We start from the raw sequence: 12,278 nt of genomic DNA, 5'->3' as shown, positions 1-12,278 counted from the left end.
GGCTGCCATCAAAGCTGACGCTGCTAAAAGTGCACAAAGAGCCGATACTAACGTTTATTCTCTTCTAACAAATTCTACAAAACCGTCATATTCGGTTTGGGGGTTCGGAGCTACAATCGTCAAACCAGCTGTGTCGGCTGAACAGATGCTCACGTCCCCACCTGTGCCGACGTGCGCGTGCACGTGCATCCTGATCAACTGCAACCCCGAGTAACCAGCCGTTGGAAAGTCTTCTAACCCCACACGTGTGGCGTCAGGAGGCCGTCATGTTAAACCTGAGGGACCCCGACAGCTGCAGCATCATCAGCTATTACCCTGCTTTCCAGGACATGGTGGGAAATTACTTCCTGGAGTTTGAGCAGGAACAGAATTTCACCATATTCCACCTGAAGGAGATCAGGCCGTTGCTCCAGCCGGAACCTTTTTGATGTGTTAAACCCATTCCTCAGCATCCCCACCGCGTTCCTCTACCTGAAGACCTAAAGATGGATAATGTGACGTTGGTGAATCACAAGCAGCTGCCTATGGTTATTGGTTTGGCCCTGGAGGTATCTCCATGATCTCAACAAGGTAAGCTTTCCAAAACCCATCTCCAGAGGACCCGTCTCCAGAGGACCCGTCTCCAGAGGACCCGTCTCCAGAGGACCCGTCTCCATCTCTACACGTGAGAACAGGCTGTCCTTTGTCCTCGCAGGCCCTGGTTGGTTCTTCTTTGCTTTGATTTTTTTCCCCCAACATTTACAGAACATAATTAAAGAGTTGAGTTCCTGTAATCCACTGTTGGCATTTTAGTTTATAGGTTCACAATTTAAAAAAACATCCATAAATGGAAGGTTTCTCACTGTAGAAACATCTCTGTTAATAAATATAAAATGTGTCGTGAAGAACTGGCTTGAGGAGCAGCTGCGAAACCAGCTGGTGGCTGACGCTCTGGACGGACGAGGCTGCCAGGAGGACGCGGCTGAAGCGGGAGGCGTCTCCAGGGTGCAGAAGGTGCACCACCTCCCTGAGGGCCCCCTGAGCTTCCTTTTGGAGGCCTCTGATGACCGTTGATGCTCTCAGCCCTGGAACAGCTGGAACAGAGATGAGGTTCTCATGAACAGGAGGAGCGTTTTCATTCTAATCTCCAGTCTAAAACTTCCCCACCACATTTTTTGTGCAGTTCCAGGCATGACGTGCTAGCTATGTTTAGATTTTATGATGCCGTTCCACATTCAAAAGAGATTAAATCAGATGTTGATAAGATCATTGAGTTGGTTTCAGCTACCTCGGGGGTCCATGGGCTTCACATTGATCCAGGATCTAGTATGAACTAATGCTTTCTTTTCACACTTTATACATCAGACAAGTAGCATTAATGTCTCCAGCCTGGTTCCAGGTCCTTTCTCACAGTACAAGGAGACTCTTACCGGGATTAAACAACAGAGCCCCCTTCAGGTAAGCGTATTCCTTAGGACCAAGCCCCAGGGTCCACAGGTGATTCATGACGGTCCTCAGTCTGTGGACTTCTGCCAGAGTCGGGCGGTGGTGATCCTGCTCCGTGAGTCCCGGACCGAGCAGGATCTGCCTGAGGATGCTTGAGTCAGGTGCTTCGGTCACCTCCAAAGCTATCCTTTGCTGGGCGAGTCCCAGAACAAATAAATGGACCCAGCAGTGTCGCAGCAGCAATGCCTGGTCTTCAGACGGAAGCTGACAGAAGGATGGTAAACCCTGGATGAAGCAGAAGGTCTGGACCATCAGGCTGGAGGCCACCTGGTAAGTGACCTTTGGGTCCTTGAGACCAACTGTCCTCGTCCCCTCACAGTGGCAGTTGTGCCGCCGTGAGCGGTCCGGTTTTCCGTCCAGGTATCCGCTGTTCCTCCCGCTCAGAATGCTGTATAGGATACTGTTGGGATGTCGTTCCCGGGAACCCGAGCCCACGTCGGCTGCGATCTCCAGAGACAACATTGCGATGCTGGAGAAGACTGAGCGAATAACCAAACAGTCCAGTCTTTATCAGGGCGTCACCTGCTCCACAGGGGTGCGGCCTTGACCCCTGGCGTTTCCCATTGGTGGTGGGAACCGGGGCCGTGGACTTCAGGTTCAGAGATAAAACCAGCTGAACGCAGCAGCCGCACAGGTGGGCGAATTACAGAAGCTGGCGGGGTGAATGACCTTTATGGAGATTACCGAAGCCATTAACCGTCTGCAGGGGTCACTGAAGGACTGCTGGGTTCAATGTTCTGGTTTCAGGATGACCTGTGTCCCAGTTACACCGTCCAACAGAGGAAACGTTCTGATTTTTAAAAAAATCTCACTTTGGATTTGTAACTGAACAAGATTCGCTGCTATTGACATTTTTAGGTTTTTTTTAATAAAATGTTTAAATCTGTCAGGACGGGAAAAATGAGGTCATGTTTGATCTGGATCAACGACGGAGCTGTGAACTCTCCCCTGGTAACACTCTCACAGTCGTAATGTTTTTGCTCGCAGACCGAATTAATCATCAGTGAAGACCTTTATCATATTAATACTTGAATCGTTATGCACTTTTATTTATTAGTGATGTGATATGTAAGATTACAACAGTAAGGGCTTTACGCCAACAACAAAAATGGATCTCAGAGAACACCAAGTAATTTAGTATTTAATTTAAGTGGGAAATACAATCATTCCGTTAACTATCACTGTAGGAACTACAGTATGCTTATAATTAAATTTTATATTATGAATCTGAACTCTCCAGAATATTCTTCCACACTCTCTTCCGCTTCCGCTCTCGATTTAAATCCGCTCTTACAATTGGTCAAAGCAGCGGGGGCGGGGCCTGTTTCCAGGAAGTGAGCGACGGGCCACAACACACGGGAAGTGTAAAGATATTTCCTCTCATCTCGTCTTTTTTTGTATTTATTCACGCGTCCGTAATCAGCCATAATGAGTGAGGACGAAGAGAAGTTTGACGGCATGTTGCTGGTTATGGCGCAACAGCACGAAGGAGGAGTTCAAGAGGTATGTTAATGTCAAGTAGCCATCGGCTACGTGCTAACGTGGCTAGCTCCTAAGCTAGTAGGGCCATGCTCACTGTATACATGTGAGTATTTAATAGAACAATTATAAGTAATTACATAACTGGACTGAAATCCGATCATTTCGATAGGAGGGAGCTTGGGCTGCAACCTCATATTTGAGGTTGATAGTTTGATCTGGTTCTTTTAGCAAAGAACTTCTAAAATTAGCTTCATATTGCCAAACGGTACTCGTTAACTGGATAGTATTAATAGTTTCTTATGAATCAAAATAGAAAAGCATAGTGATGCTATGCTATCACTGGTTTATAGTAATCTTGACACATTGGAATCTGTTAAATGATTCAAAATGATGTCCATTTGTTTAGTTTTGCTATCAGTTATGTACCTTTTGCTTAAATTCATTCTCACTTTGTCTCAACAGCTAGTCAACACATTTTTCAGTTTTCTTCGGCGCAAAACCGATTTCTTCGTCGGCGGAGACTCCGGTGCTGCAGACAAGGTGAAGAGAAGGCCGATGCGGTTCACCCCATCAGACTGTGACCCTCCCCGCTCAGTTTTCCTCATCTCTCTTTCAGCTTGTCAAAGACGCGTTCGATCACCACAATAAGCTGGCGCAAAAAGCTCACAGAGAAAAGCAGCTGAAACTGGAGCGGGAAAAGAAGGAGAAAACGGAAAGAGCGGCAAAGCTAGCAGCGGAAGAGAAGAAGAAGAAAAGCGATGACGGTCCCAGAATCCAGGAACTGACTGATGAAGAAGCAGAGAAGCTTCAGCTGGAACTTGACAAGGTAACCCTCGAATTAGGGATGGTCTGATCCCGAACCGCTTCATTACATCACTGTTGTTTATTCATTTACCCTCAGAAAAAGAATGAAGAGGATAAAACTGCCGATGCGCCAACGAACGCAGAAAAGCCATTAGATGATTCGGAGAAGGCGAAGGGGGTGAGTCAACCTGCCTGGAGCCGACGAGGAGTCTGGATCTGGGTTAAACTTCCTCCTTTTTTTTTAGTCTGACTCCGAAGGAGAGGACGACGAGAAGGACAAAGATAAACTGAAGCCCAATGCCGGAAATGGAGCCGACCTGCCAACTCACAAGTGGACACAGACTCTGTCTGAAGTAGATGTAAGTTTTTGTTCACCACTGAAGCTTTCAGAGACAAAAGTTTCTGTCTGTGATGGAGGTTCTCGAAGCTTCATCTGTGCAGTCTCCACCCTGACAGACAGGGGGCGCCTTTAGTGCCGTCATTGCTGCATTAATAGCTGCTTAGTCTTATTTTCGGGTCAAACAGCTCCACCGTGTGGCAGCGAAAGGGAATTAAACCTGCAGAGACTCATTTTTTTATTCTCTTACGAAATGACCCGTTGCCATGGAGACACCACCTCTGACTGACTTTCTTCTGCAGCTGTCTGTGCCTTTCAACATCCGCATTAAGGGGAGGGACGTGGTGGTGGACATCCAGCGGCGCTCAATCAAAGTGGGTCTGAAGGGTCACCCGCCGGTCGTCGAAGGTCAACTGTATGGAGAGATCAAAGTCGAGGAAAGTTCCTGGCTCATCGACGACGGCAAGGTCGTCACGGTCCACTTGGAGAAAGTAAGAAGCAGCGCCCCGATAAAACCACTGTAGGCTCAGAAGGCTGCTGCTAAAGCTGCTCTTTACTCTCAGATCAACAAGATGGAGTGGTGGAACAAGGTCGTCACCACAGATCCAGAAATCAACACCAAGAAGATCTGCCCCGAGAACTCCAAGGTAAAGTTTCACATGTTCTGAACGTGCACAGTCACGACCTCCTCTTTGCCTCATTGGTGCCCCCCCCTCCCCCGAGCAGCTGTCGGACCTGGACGGAGAGACGCGCGGGATGGTGGAGAAGATGATGTACGACCAGAGGCAGAAGTCCATGGGCCTGCCCACGTCTGAGGAGCAGAAGAAACAAGACATCCTCAAGAAGTGAGTCTGAGTGGTGGAGCTGTCTCAGGCGGCGCGGCCTTTGATCTGCTTCTCCTCCTTTGATGTTTCCTCTGAACTACCGGCTGTTTCAATAAACAGTGAAGGTGCAGAAGACGTAGAACCATGTAGAAATTGTCCAGGTGTTCTAATTCTCTTAAACTGGGTGTGTCCAGCCCAGACACACCTGTCCAGGACACAAAACCCACGAGGACCAGGTGTGGACGCCTCGTCTGAAACCTTAATAATCGTCAAAATGGCCGAGTTGGTGCAATCAAGTTGTAAACATGAGCCAGAACGCTAAAGAACAGTAGCCTCCTCGGGGTTGGGGGTTAATTATTCCCCAGAAGCTCGTCTGATAAGACATGTGAGGAGGGCTTGAAGGACGCCGCTGAGTAAAAGTCCACATTTGTTCCTGGAAACGTGTCTGGGTGACGTGCGCTGCATTTCCAACCACCGTCCGGTAGAGGGCGCTGTGGAGACCGACAACATCATGACACCTTAACGTAGCCTCAAAGTCCAGAAACATGAAGAATTTGTCCCCACGCGGATCGTTTACTCCAATATCTTAGAGGTAAAGCACTAAATCCACTAATGTGTGTTTTTATTCCACTGCTTTTACAAAAAAAAAGCAGTTTTCTGTCACATCAGCACAAGTTTAGCATTAAAAACACTAATAAAAAACTGTTTGTACGGGAAAGGTACGTTAAAAAGTCGTGGAAGTCACAAACACAAGATCCTTCCTTCGTACGAGCGAGTTGAAACGTCTGATTTGTTCCACCTCTCAGGTTCATGGCTCAGCACCCGGAGATGGACTTCTCTAAAGCCAAGTTCAGCTGAAGCTCTCCAGAAGAACACGGAGCCAAGCTGATGCAGATCCCGCTCCGCTCTGTGAGGTTCCTCCGTATTTAAGCCTGCATCTGAAATGTTTTCTAAATAAATGGTTGTAAAATCAGATGGTGACGTGCTTTTACTGGCAGCTCTGAGGCCTCTGACGTTCATTATAATCAGAATATTCCAGGAAGTGTGGGGGGAAAACATGGATGAAGCCACTGGAGGTGGTGCAGAGGGTCCCCAGAGCTGCTGTCCTTCATCGAAGCCGCTGAAAAAGACCAAAATGAACCTTTATCGTGTCGTTTGATGCTGTTACGAGCATGTTCACATGCCCCGCCACCAGGGGGCAGCGCTTCCCTTCACTGTCGGAACTTCCGCCCCTGTTTACTGCTTCTATGACACATTTGAGCCAACGAGGAGGCCAAAGTCTGACATTCTGGAAACTGTTAATAAATATTAAGATTTTTCCTGGTTTTTGTTTGGGATAATCACAGATTTCTGTTGTTTTACATTATTACCTTGACCTAAACCTGTTTTATAACGAGTCGAGCATGATTAGAATCGTAAATGCATCCGTTCAGCTTTAAAGGGCTGTTCCTGATTTTACGCCTCCGACAGTCGGAAGGTTGCCGGTTCTATCCCCGACTCCGGATGCTCCCTTTGACCCCGACAGGTGGCAGACAACAGAACCTACGGATGGAAGCCGTCCTGCCCAGATTTAACGCTCCTGCAGGTGTTATTACACGTGTTATAGACACAGAAACTCAAACTCTTCCTGAGGCGAGGGCACCGACCCCGGGGGGGTGATGAGTGAGGGACACGCGTTCTCACCGGCTCCACACTGGGGATGGTGCACCTCTGTCAGCTGTGACTTGGGTCGGGACCAGTTTGCTGACAAGACTTTTCCTTTTCGCGTGACCGTCCACACCGACCGGACGGGCCTGTCAGGATGGTGAGAGGCTGTCGCCATTGCCGTGGCGACCGTGGGGAACATACAGTCGCTCCCGCTGGACGGCCAGTCCTTCTAATGTGTGAAATTGCTCACGAGGGCCCGTTTTAGCACCACAGGCTAAAGTGTCCCGGACTGTGAGTCAGTGCCAAAATGCTAAAAACTCGTGTTTTGCAGGACGGCGCTTCAGTTTTACAGCAGCGTTTCTCACGGTGTTGCGACCGTGGTGCTCGGACTGTTAGCTGCGCAGGCTAATTAGCGCCGAAAGGTTTTAGGAAGCTGCTCTCTAGTCAATAATAATTGGATAAAACCCCTTTGAAGTCAACGGGACAGCGGTGTGAAGGGTTTCCAAAGGTCAGAGGAGCAAAGTCGTGCTTGTCCATGCTAGTGTCCAAACAATGCTAAACATTTCCATGCTGGAAACCAAGTCACCCCCTCCTGTCACAGGCTAGCGCCTAGCAACAAGATGCTAGCTAAGCAACTGAGTCATTTTGTGCTGCAACCCTGTTTTCTATTTTAATCCTGTTTTTTGTGCAGTTTAAACTCACTTTGCTCTGGTGTTGCATTCTTCTTTTCTCACGCTGTTACGTCACTCTGCTTTTGTAGCGGCTAAGCTAGCATTAGCCACCCTGCTGGTATTCATGCTTCCACAGGAAATAAACCAGGTTTAATATCTGGCAGCAGTGAATGTAGCATCCGTGATAGCAGCAAATCGATTGCTTCACCTCTAATTTTAATGTTGATTTCAAAACTTTAAGGGTTTTCTGAGGCGTCTTGTGCTTTTTTACTGGTTCCAGTTAGCGGCCCGGCGGAGCCGCCAGAGGCCTGATGGGATCGCGTTTGGGTGGGGCAGCTGTTCGGGGTCTGAGGGCAGCGAGGAGGCAGAGTCTGCTCAGCTGAAAGCAATGTCTCACCCAGGTACCAGAATTTCTTCATTAACGAAGACACACAGACATCAGAGGGACGAGGTCGGGGTTTCTGGGTGGACGAGGGGGCGGTCTGCAAACACTCCTCCCCACCGCCGTGCTGAGTTGCCGCTCCAGACTTGACAGCTTGTTTTTTTGGCCTCATAAATCAGCCGGTGGGGCCGCGGCGACGTGACTCACCGTCACGATGGTGGAGCTCAGTGGCTCCTTCCAGGAAGAGAAACCGCTCGGTTTTGAGGCGTGTTGCCTTCAGGAACCATCAGAAAGCCCAGAAACGTCGTTGAGTGCTGCAGGGGTCCCTGGAGTCCCACCCAGATCCTTCTCGAGACCACTCTGGAGCTGCTGCCGCTCCGACCGAGGCCACATCAGCCCAACATCTGCCCGGGGCCGGGGCCTCGCTCCTCCACACCTGGGTGCTGGACACACTCTCTAAAGCGTATTTGGAACACACACTTCCGGGGGCGGGGACCAGGCCGCTGTGCAAAGTTAAACTCCGGCCGGCAATTAGCGAAGGCTAACACAGACCGCGGGCCTCGGCGTGCGGAGCGGATTAGCCGCTGCGGAGGACAAAAGACTTGTGTCAACTGTGGGCCTCAGATCAACACACAAAAACACACACGAGAAGGACGTGACGGCCCCCCCAGACTGAGCAAAGAGCATCGGCAAACATCCTGAGCTCTGCTCATAAACAGATGAAACACTCACAACTCCCCTAATTCCTGTTTCCTGACCGTCCGGCTCCATCCCAGCAGTCCTGTTGTGATGTGAGGCAACGCTGTTGTCGATCGCCCGGCGGGTCGCCTACGAAAATGCGACCGTGGCAACACGATCCACGGGCGAGATGTTCTACAGGCTATTCAGCTTGTGCTAATAATGAGCTAACAGCTCCCGCAGGCTCATGCCCTTTAGCATTAGCCTTTTCCTCAGCGTTCAACACGATCAGCAGAGCACCTGCTAACCAGCATCTTTGCTAGCAGGCTTGGGTCAAAGCATCCGAACTGGGCGCGGTAATGCTACAATCATCGGAACAACGTTTACTGGCTAATTGTTGGGCCCGTATCCAAGGAGACCAGCGAGCGGCGGCTTCACCTTTTGCTCCTGACGGCTGCAGGGTCACATTGCTGCTTCATTACTGTTTGCCTGTGGCCCCGTGACCCCTCCGGGCTTCATTTGCACCTCGGTGAGGACCCCTCCATCACCGCCGGGGGGGGCGGAGCCTCTGACCCCTCCATCACCGCCGGGGGGGGCGGAGCCTCTGACCCCTCCATCACCGCCGGGGGGGGCGGAGCCTCTGACGCACACATCACACCTCTGACATCACGCTGCTCAAACCAGTTCATGTTTCCACAGCGCTTCGTTTTTAACCGTTCCTGTCGGACGCTAATTCACATCGGAAGCGCTAAAATTGATATAATTTTTTATTAATGTGAACATTTTCTTTAGGTTTGACTTCAGAATTTTCTTTTGAAGTTGAATGTTTGCTCCGACATCAGTCAATATTTTAACAGTTAACATTTTAGGTATATTTGTTAAAAGATATATTGAAGGGGATTTTTATATTTCTGAGCAGGTGACGCTTGAGTTTTAATATTAATATATATATAATATAGTCTTTTAATATTCCTTTGATCTTCTTCCTTTTGCTTTGATGTTCGTTAGCTGTAGCAGTGAGAAGAAGCAGCAGATTCTGGATCACCAGTTAGAATTGGCCGTTTCCACGTGGATAACGATGCTAAGCTAGCCAAACAAGCTGTGTTGCGTTAGCATGTTTAGCCCAGATTCTGATTCTCTAATCGGGATATCAAAGGCCAAGCAGGTCAAACATCCAAGAGACCATTTTTGAGAAAACAAACACCTTTAATTTATTATTAAATGACATAAATAAAGCTCAGCCTGAGCCGAAATACAAATTGATCTGTACAGAAGGCACGTGGCTCCGTCCTCCGGCCAGGGACAGTTTATTACTGCGACGGGGAAAAGGCACATTGGGAAAAACCATCAACGTTAATTTATTCTATTTACACACATGTACAATGTTAGCGTAGTCTTTTTTTGGGTTGAACAGAATTAAAAACACTGGAAAGTCGGCGTGTCTTCGCGGAGCTCCGGATGTCCGGCGTGATATCGACGGTTGCTAAGAGCGAAGATCTGTGAGCAGGAAGCTAACCTACAGCTTCGGATTGTCCCAGATTCCGTCCGCGGCCGGATTATCTCCGGGACGATCCCAGAATCTCCTCCAGGGTCCGTTTTTAGTCCTTGTGAGCGGCTCCAGCTGCTCAGTAGCTCTGAGCGACAGGTGTCCAGGAAGCGGTCAGCCGGGCGATGGAGCTCTCGAACTGGGCGTCCCCGACGCCGACGTCGCCCAGGCTGGGGTCGTACATGGAGGACTGCGAGGACACCGGCAGCGAGGAGGTCAGGCCCGTGTAGGAGGAGCCCCTCAGGAACTGGGAAGTCAGGCCTCCGGGGATGGACCCTGAGGCCGACCCCGAGGGGGTGAGGGTGGTGCCCGCCACCGACCACAGGTTGGGGTACTGACTGTGGGCGAGAGCGGCAGGCGGTTAGTGGCGTGAGGCGACCGCGGAGCCGCGTGGCGCCGGCGGGTCGTTCCTACCTGGAGTTGGAGGTGGAGTTGGTGCTGTGGGTCAGGGAGCCCATCCCGCTGGAGTTGGGGATCTGGAGCGCGGACCAGCCGTCGTGAGCTGGAAGAGTCCCCGAGCTGTTGTCCATGTAGTTACCTAGGGAACGGTGGGAGCGTTAGCGCCAGTTCTCCCGGTCTGACCGGGTTCACGTGCACGGGAGGGGGGGGGGGGTCTTACTGGTGCTGGAGGAGCGGTGGGGGTAGTGGCTGGGGTACGGGGACGCCCGGTGGCTCCTCAGGCCGGAGTAGCGCTCGCAGTAGGAGCCCGAGGAGTGGCCCCCGGTGCTGCTGAACTGGGGGGGGCTGTTGCTGGGGCAGACGGGGGTCTGACCCGGGAGGAACCAGCTGCCCACTGAGGAGAGCGGGAAAAAACAGCGTTCAGAACAGAAAGGCTCCGGTTACCTGGCGGGGAAACGGCGAGACTCACGCTGGGAGTAGCCGGGCTGCTGGTTCTCGGCGCCGTGGTCGGGGACGTCCTTGTGGTCGCTCCTGTGGACAGAGACGCCGTCAGCGGCCGCGCTAGAGGTCAAAGTTCAGACGGCGAGAGAGGGCTCGTACCTTTCTTTAGCGTCCAGGAAGGCTTTGGCGAAGGGGTTGTGCTTGATCTTCAGGGCGGTGATCTGTGGGAAACAGCTGAGGTTAGCTGGGTTCATAAAAGCCCCTCGGACCAGGACCAGGACCCACCTCCTCGTTCTGGTAGGCGGTGACGGCGATGAACTGGGTCTCCGGGAACGACTGGCTGGTGATCATTTTCTGGATGCCTCCGACCTTCACGATGTGTATCCTCGGCTCGTACTTGTGCAGAGAGTTCAGCATAATCTGCAAAATGAGGTGTTTTCATTCTATTCTGCTTTTAAAGACACTAACGACGACCCAGGACGGACCCGTTAAGGACCCGAACCTTCCGGCTAATACCGGAACCCTCACCTGTCCGCCCCCGTTCAGCTTATTGGAAAGCTTCACTTTGCTGAAGGAGATCGGCGCCTTCATCCAGTGGGCCCCGAAGTTGGGGGAGTCCGGGTGGATGTAGACGCAGCTGGGGCTCTGGGGCTCCGGCTTCCCGCCCGGGACCCACTCCCCGTTCACGTACTTCCACCGGTTGTTGTCGGCGGCCACGAAGTCCAGCAGCACCGAGTACATGGCGTTCGGGTCCAGGCCGGTGACGCTGGTCCTCAGGACCGGAAACATCCTCCTGGGGAGAAAATCAAAGCTTGTTAAGAGCTTCTGGGAGCGCGTGCGTGCCTGTGCGTGCGACCTCTGGGAGAGAATCGCTGTTTAACCGGGATCGTGACGGCGGGTTGTGCGTAAAAGCGCAAGAGGCGCGCGACCTACCTCCCGGTTTTAGTGACGATCATCTCGTTGGTGAGCTCCTTAAACTTGATCCACAGGTCCACGTCCTCCAGGCTCAGTTTAATATTCCTCTCGGACGCGTCTCCCTTCTCGCTGCCCTTCTGGAACTCGCTCTCCACGGCGCTGAGGAGGTGCTCCAGGCGCTGGTCGGGGGTGCTGGAAGTCATAGTTCCCGGCGGCGGATCGGAATTCCAGAGGATCTTTAAAGGGGGGCTCGTTGATCCCGATGGGAAGCCCGAATGATTCTGGTCCCGCAGCGCGCAGGGCTCGTCATTTAAGGGCCCGCGGGGACCTCATGGGGGCGCGGGGCGTGGCCTGCGCGCACAGGTCTCGCCTCCCGGCCCGGGATGTCCCGACGCCAACCCCCACCCACCCGGCACGCAGCTATAACCGCTTTAAAAGGTGACTTTTATACAAGTTTAGTCGTTTAAAAGCCGAATTCAAAGCTCCTGAAAGCAGACCGGGTCCCAGCGGCGTCCCGACGCCCTCCGCGCGGCCCCGGCTCCGCGTTTCCTCCATCTGCGCCTCCAGACAAAAGAAGGGAAGCAGATTTGCCTTTGAACTCGCGTGTGTATTTGCAGATAGCGCTCATCTTTTGTTGGGCTCCTGGGAGAGGGCCCGTGTTTACCGA

General features: G+C 51.6%; 3 protein-coding genes across 3 annotated transcripts; 1 reads left to right on the top strand and 2 right to left on the bottom strand.

Annotated features, from left to right (window-relative positions):
• Window positions 1-40: 40 nt before the first annotated feature.
• On the bottom strand, window positions 41-2,140 carry LOC130518173 (nuclear receptor subfamily 0 group B member 2-like). The gene is made up of 2 exons (XM_057020571.1): window positions 1,410-2,140; window positions 41-1,073 (listed from the first exon to the last, which is right to left on the bottom strand). The coding sequence occupies exons 1-2, from the start codon at window positions 1,945-1,947 to the stop codon at window positions 859-861; spliced, it is 753 nt and encodes a 250-aa protein (XP_056876551.1). The 5' UTR covers window positions 1,948-2,140; the 3' UTR covers window positions 41-858.
• A 638-nt stretch (window positions 2,141-2,778) lies between these two features.
• Window positions 2,779-5,905, top strand: nudc (nudC nuclear distribution protein). The gene is made up of 9 exons (XM_057021149.1): window positions 2,779-2,988; window positions 3,430-3,507; window positions 3,584-3,793; window positions 3,869-3,949; window positions 4,017-4,130; window positions 4,411-4,599; window positions 4,672-4,755; window positions 4,835-4,953; window positions 5,739-5,905. Exons 1-9 carry the CDS (start codon window positions 2,914-2,916, stop codon window positions 5,788-5,790), a joined length of 1,002 nt encoding a protein of 333 aa, XP_056877129.1. The 5' UTR covers window positions 2,779-2,913; the 3' UTR covers window positions 5,791-5,905.
• Window positions 5,906-9,495: 3,590 nt separating this feature from the next.
• On the bottom strand, window positions 9,496-11,998 carry tbxta (T-box transcription factor Ta). The gene is made up of 8 exons (XM_057021480.1): window positions 11,630-11,998; window positions 11,225-11,489; window positions 10,982-11,116; window positions 10,856-10,917; window positions 10,725-10,786; window positions 10,476-10,649; window positions 10,271-10,394; window positions 9,496-10,194 (listed from the first exon to the last, which is right to left on the bottom strand). Exons 1-8 carry the CDS (start codon window positions 11,812-11,814, stop codon window positions 9,936-9,938), a joined length of 1,266 nt encoding a protein of 421 aa, XP_056877460.1. The 5' UTR covers window positions 11,815-11,998; the 3' UTR covers window positions 9,496-9,935.
• Between the last annotated feature and the right edge of the window lie 280 nt (window positions 11,999-12,278).

The sequence above is a fragment of the Takifugu flavidus genome, chromosome 21, assembly GCF_003711565.1.
Source record: "Takifugu flavidus isolate HTHZ2018 chromosome 21, ASM371156v2, whole genome shotgun sequence".
Lineage (NCBI taxonomy): Eukaryota > Metazoa > Chordata > Actinopteri > Tetraodontiformes > Tetraodontidae > Takifugu > Takifugu flavidus.
Note: the sequence above shows the minus strand (reverse complement) of the source record. Positions and strands in the feature narration are given on the sequence as shown.

What these genes read in the sequence shown, in the direction of transcription:
- nudc (XM_057021149.1), top strand. Translation starts at nt 2,914, where the DNA reads ATGAGTGAGGACGAAGAGAAGTTTGACGGCATGTTGCTGGTTATGGCG. An exon ending in ACGAAGGAGGAGTTCAAGAG is followed by an intron (nt 2,989 to 3,429) that starts GTATGTTAATGT and finishes TTGTCTCAACAG; the next exon opens with CTAGTCAACACATTTTTCAG. An exon ending in AGACTCTGTCTGAAGTAGAT is followed by an intron (nt 4,131 to 4,410) that starts GTAAGTTTTTGT and finishes TTTCTTCTGCAG; the next exon opens with CTGTCTGTGCCTTTCAACAT.
- LOC130518173 (XM_057020571.1), bottom strand. Translation starts at nt 1,947, where the DNA reads ATGTTGTCTCTGGAGATCGCAGCCGACGTGGGCTCGGGTTCCCGGGAA. An exon ending in GGCTCTGTTGTTTAATCCCG is followed by an intron (nt 1,074 to 1,409) that starts GTAAGAGTCTCC and finishes TCTCTGTTCCAG; the next exon opens with CTGTTCCAGGGCTGAGAGCA.
- tbxta (XM_057021480.1), bottom strand. Translation starts at nt 11,814, where the DNA reads ATGACTTCCAGCACCCCCGACCAGCGCCTGGAGCACCTCCTCAGCGCC. An exon ending in AGCTGAACGGGGGCGGACAG is followed by an intron (nt 11,117 to 11,224) that starts GTGAGGGTTCCG and finishes CTCATTTTGCAG; the next exon opens with ATTATGCTGAACTCTCTGCA. An exon ending in GCAGCCCGGCTACTCCCAGC is followed by an intron (nt 10,650 to 10,724) that starts GTGAGTCTCGCC and finishes CGCTCTCCTCAG; the next exon opens with TGGGCAGCTGGTTCCTCCCG.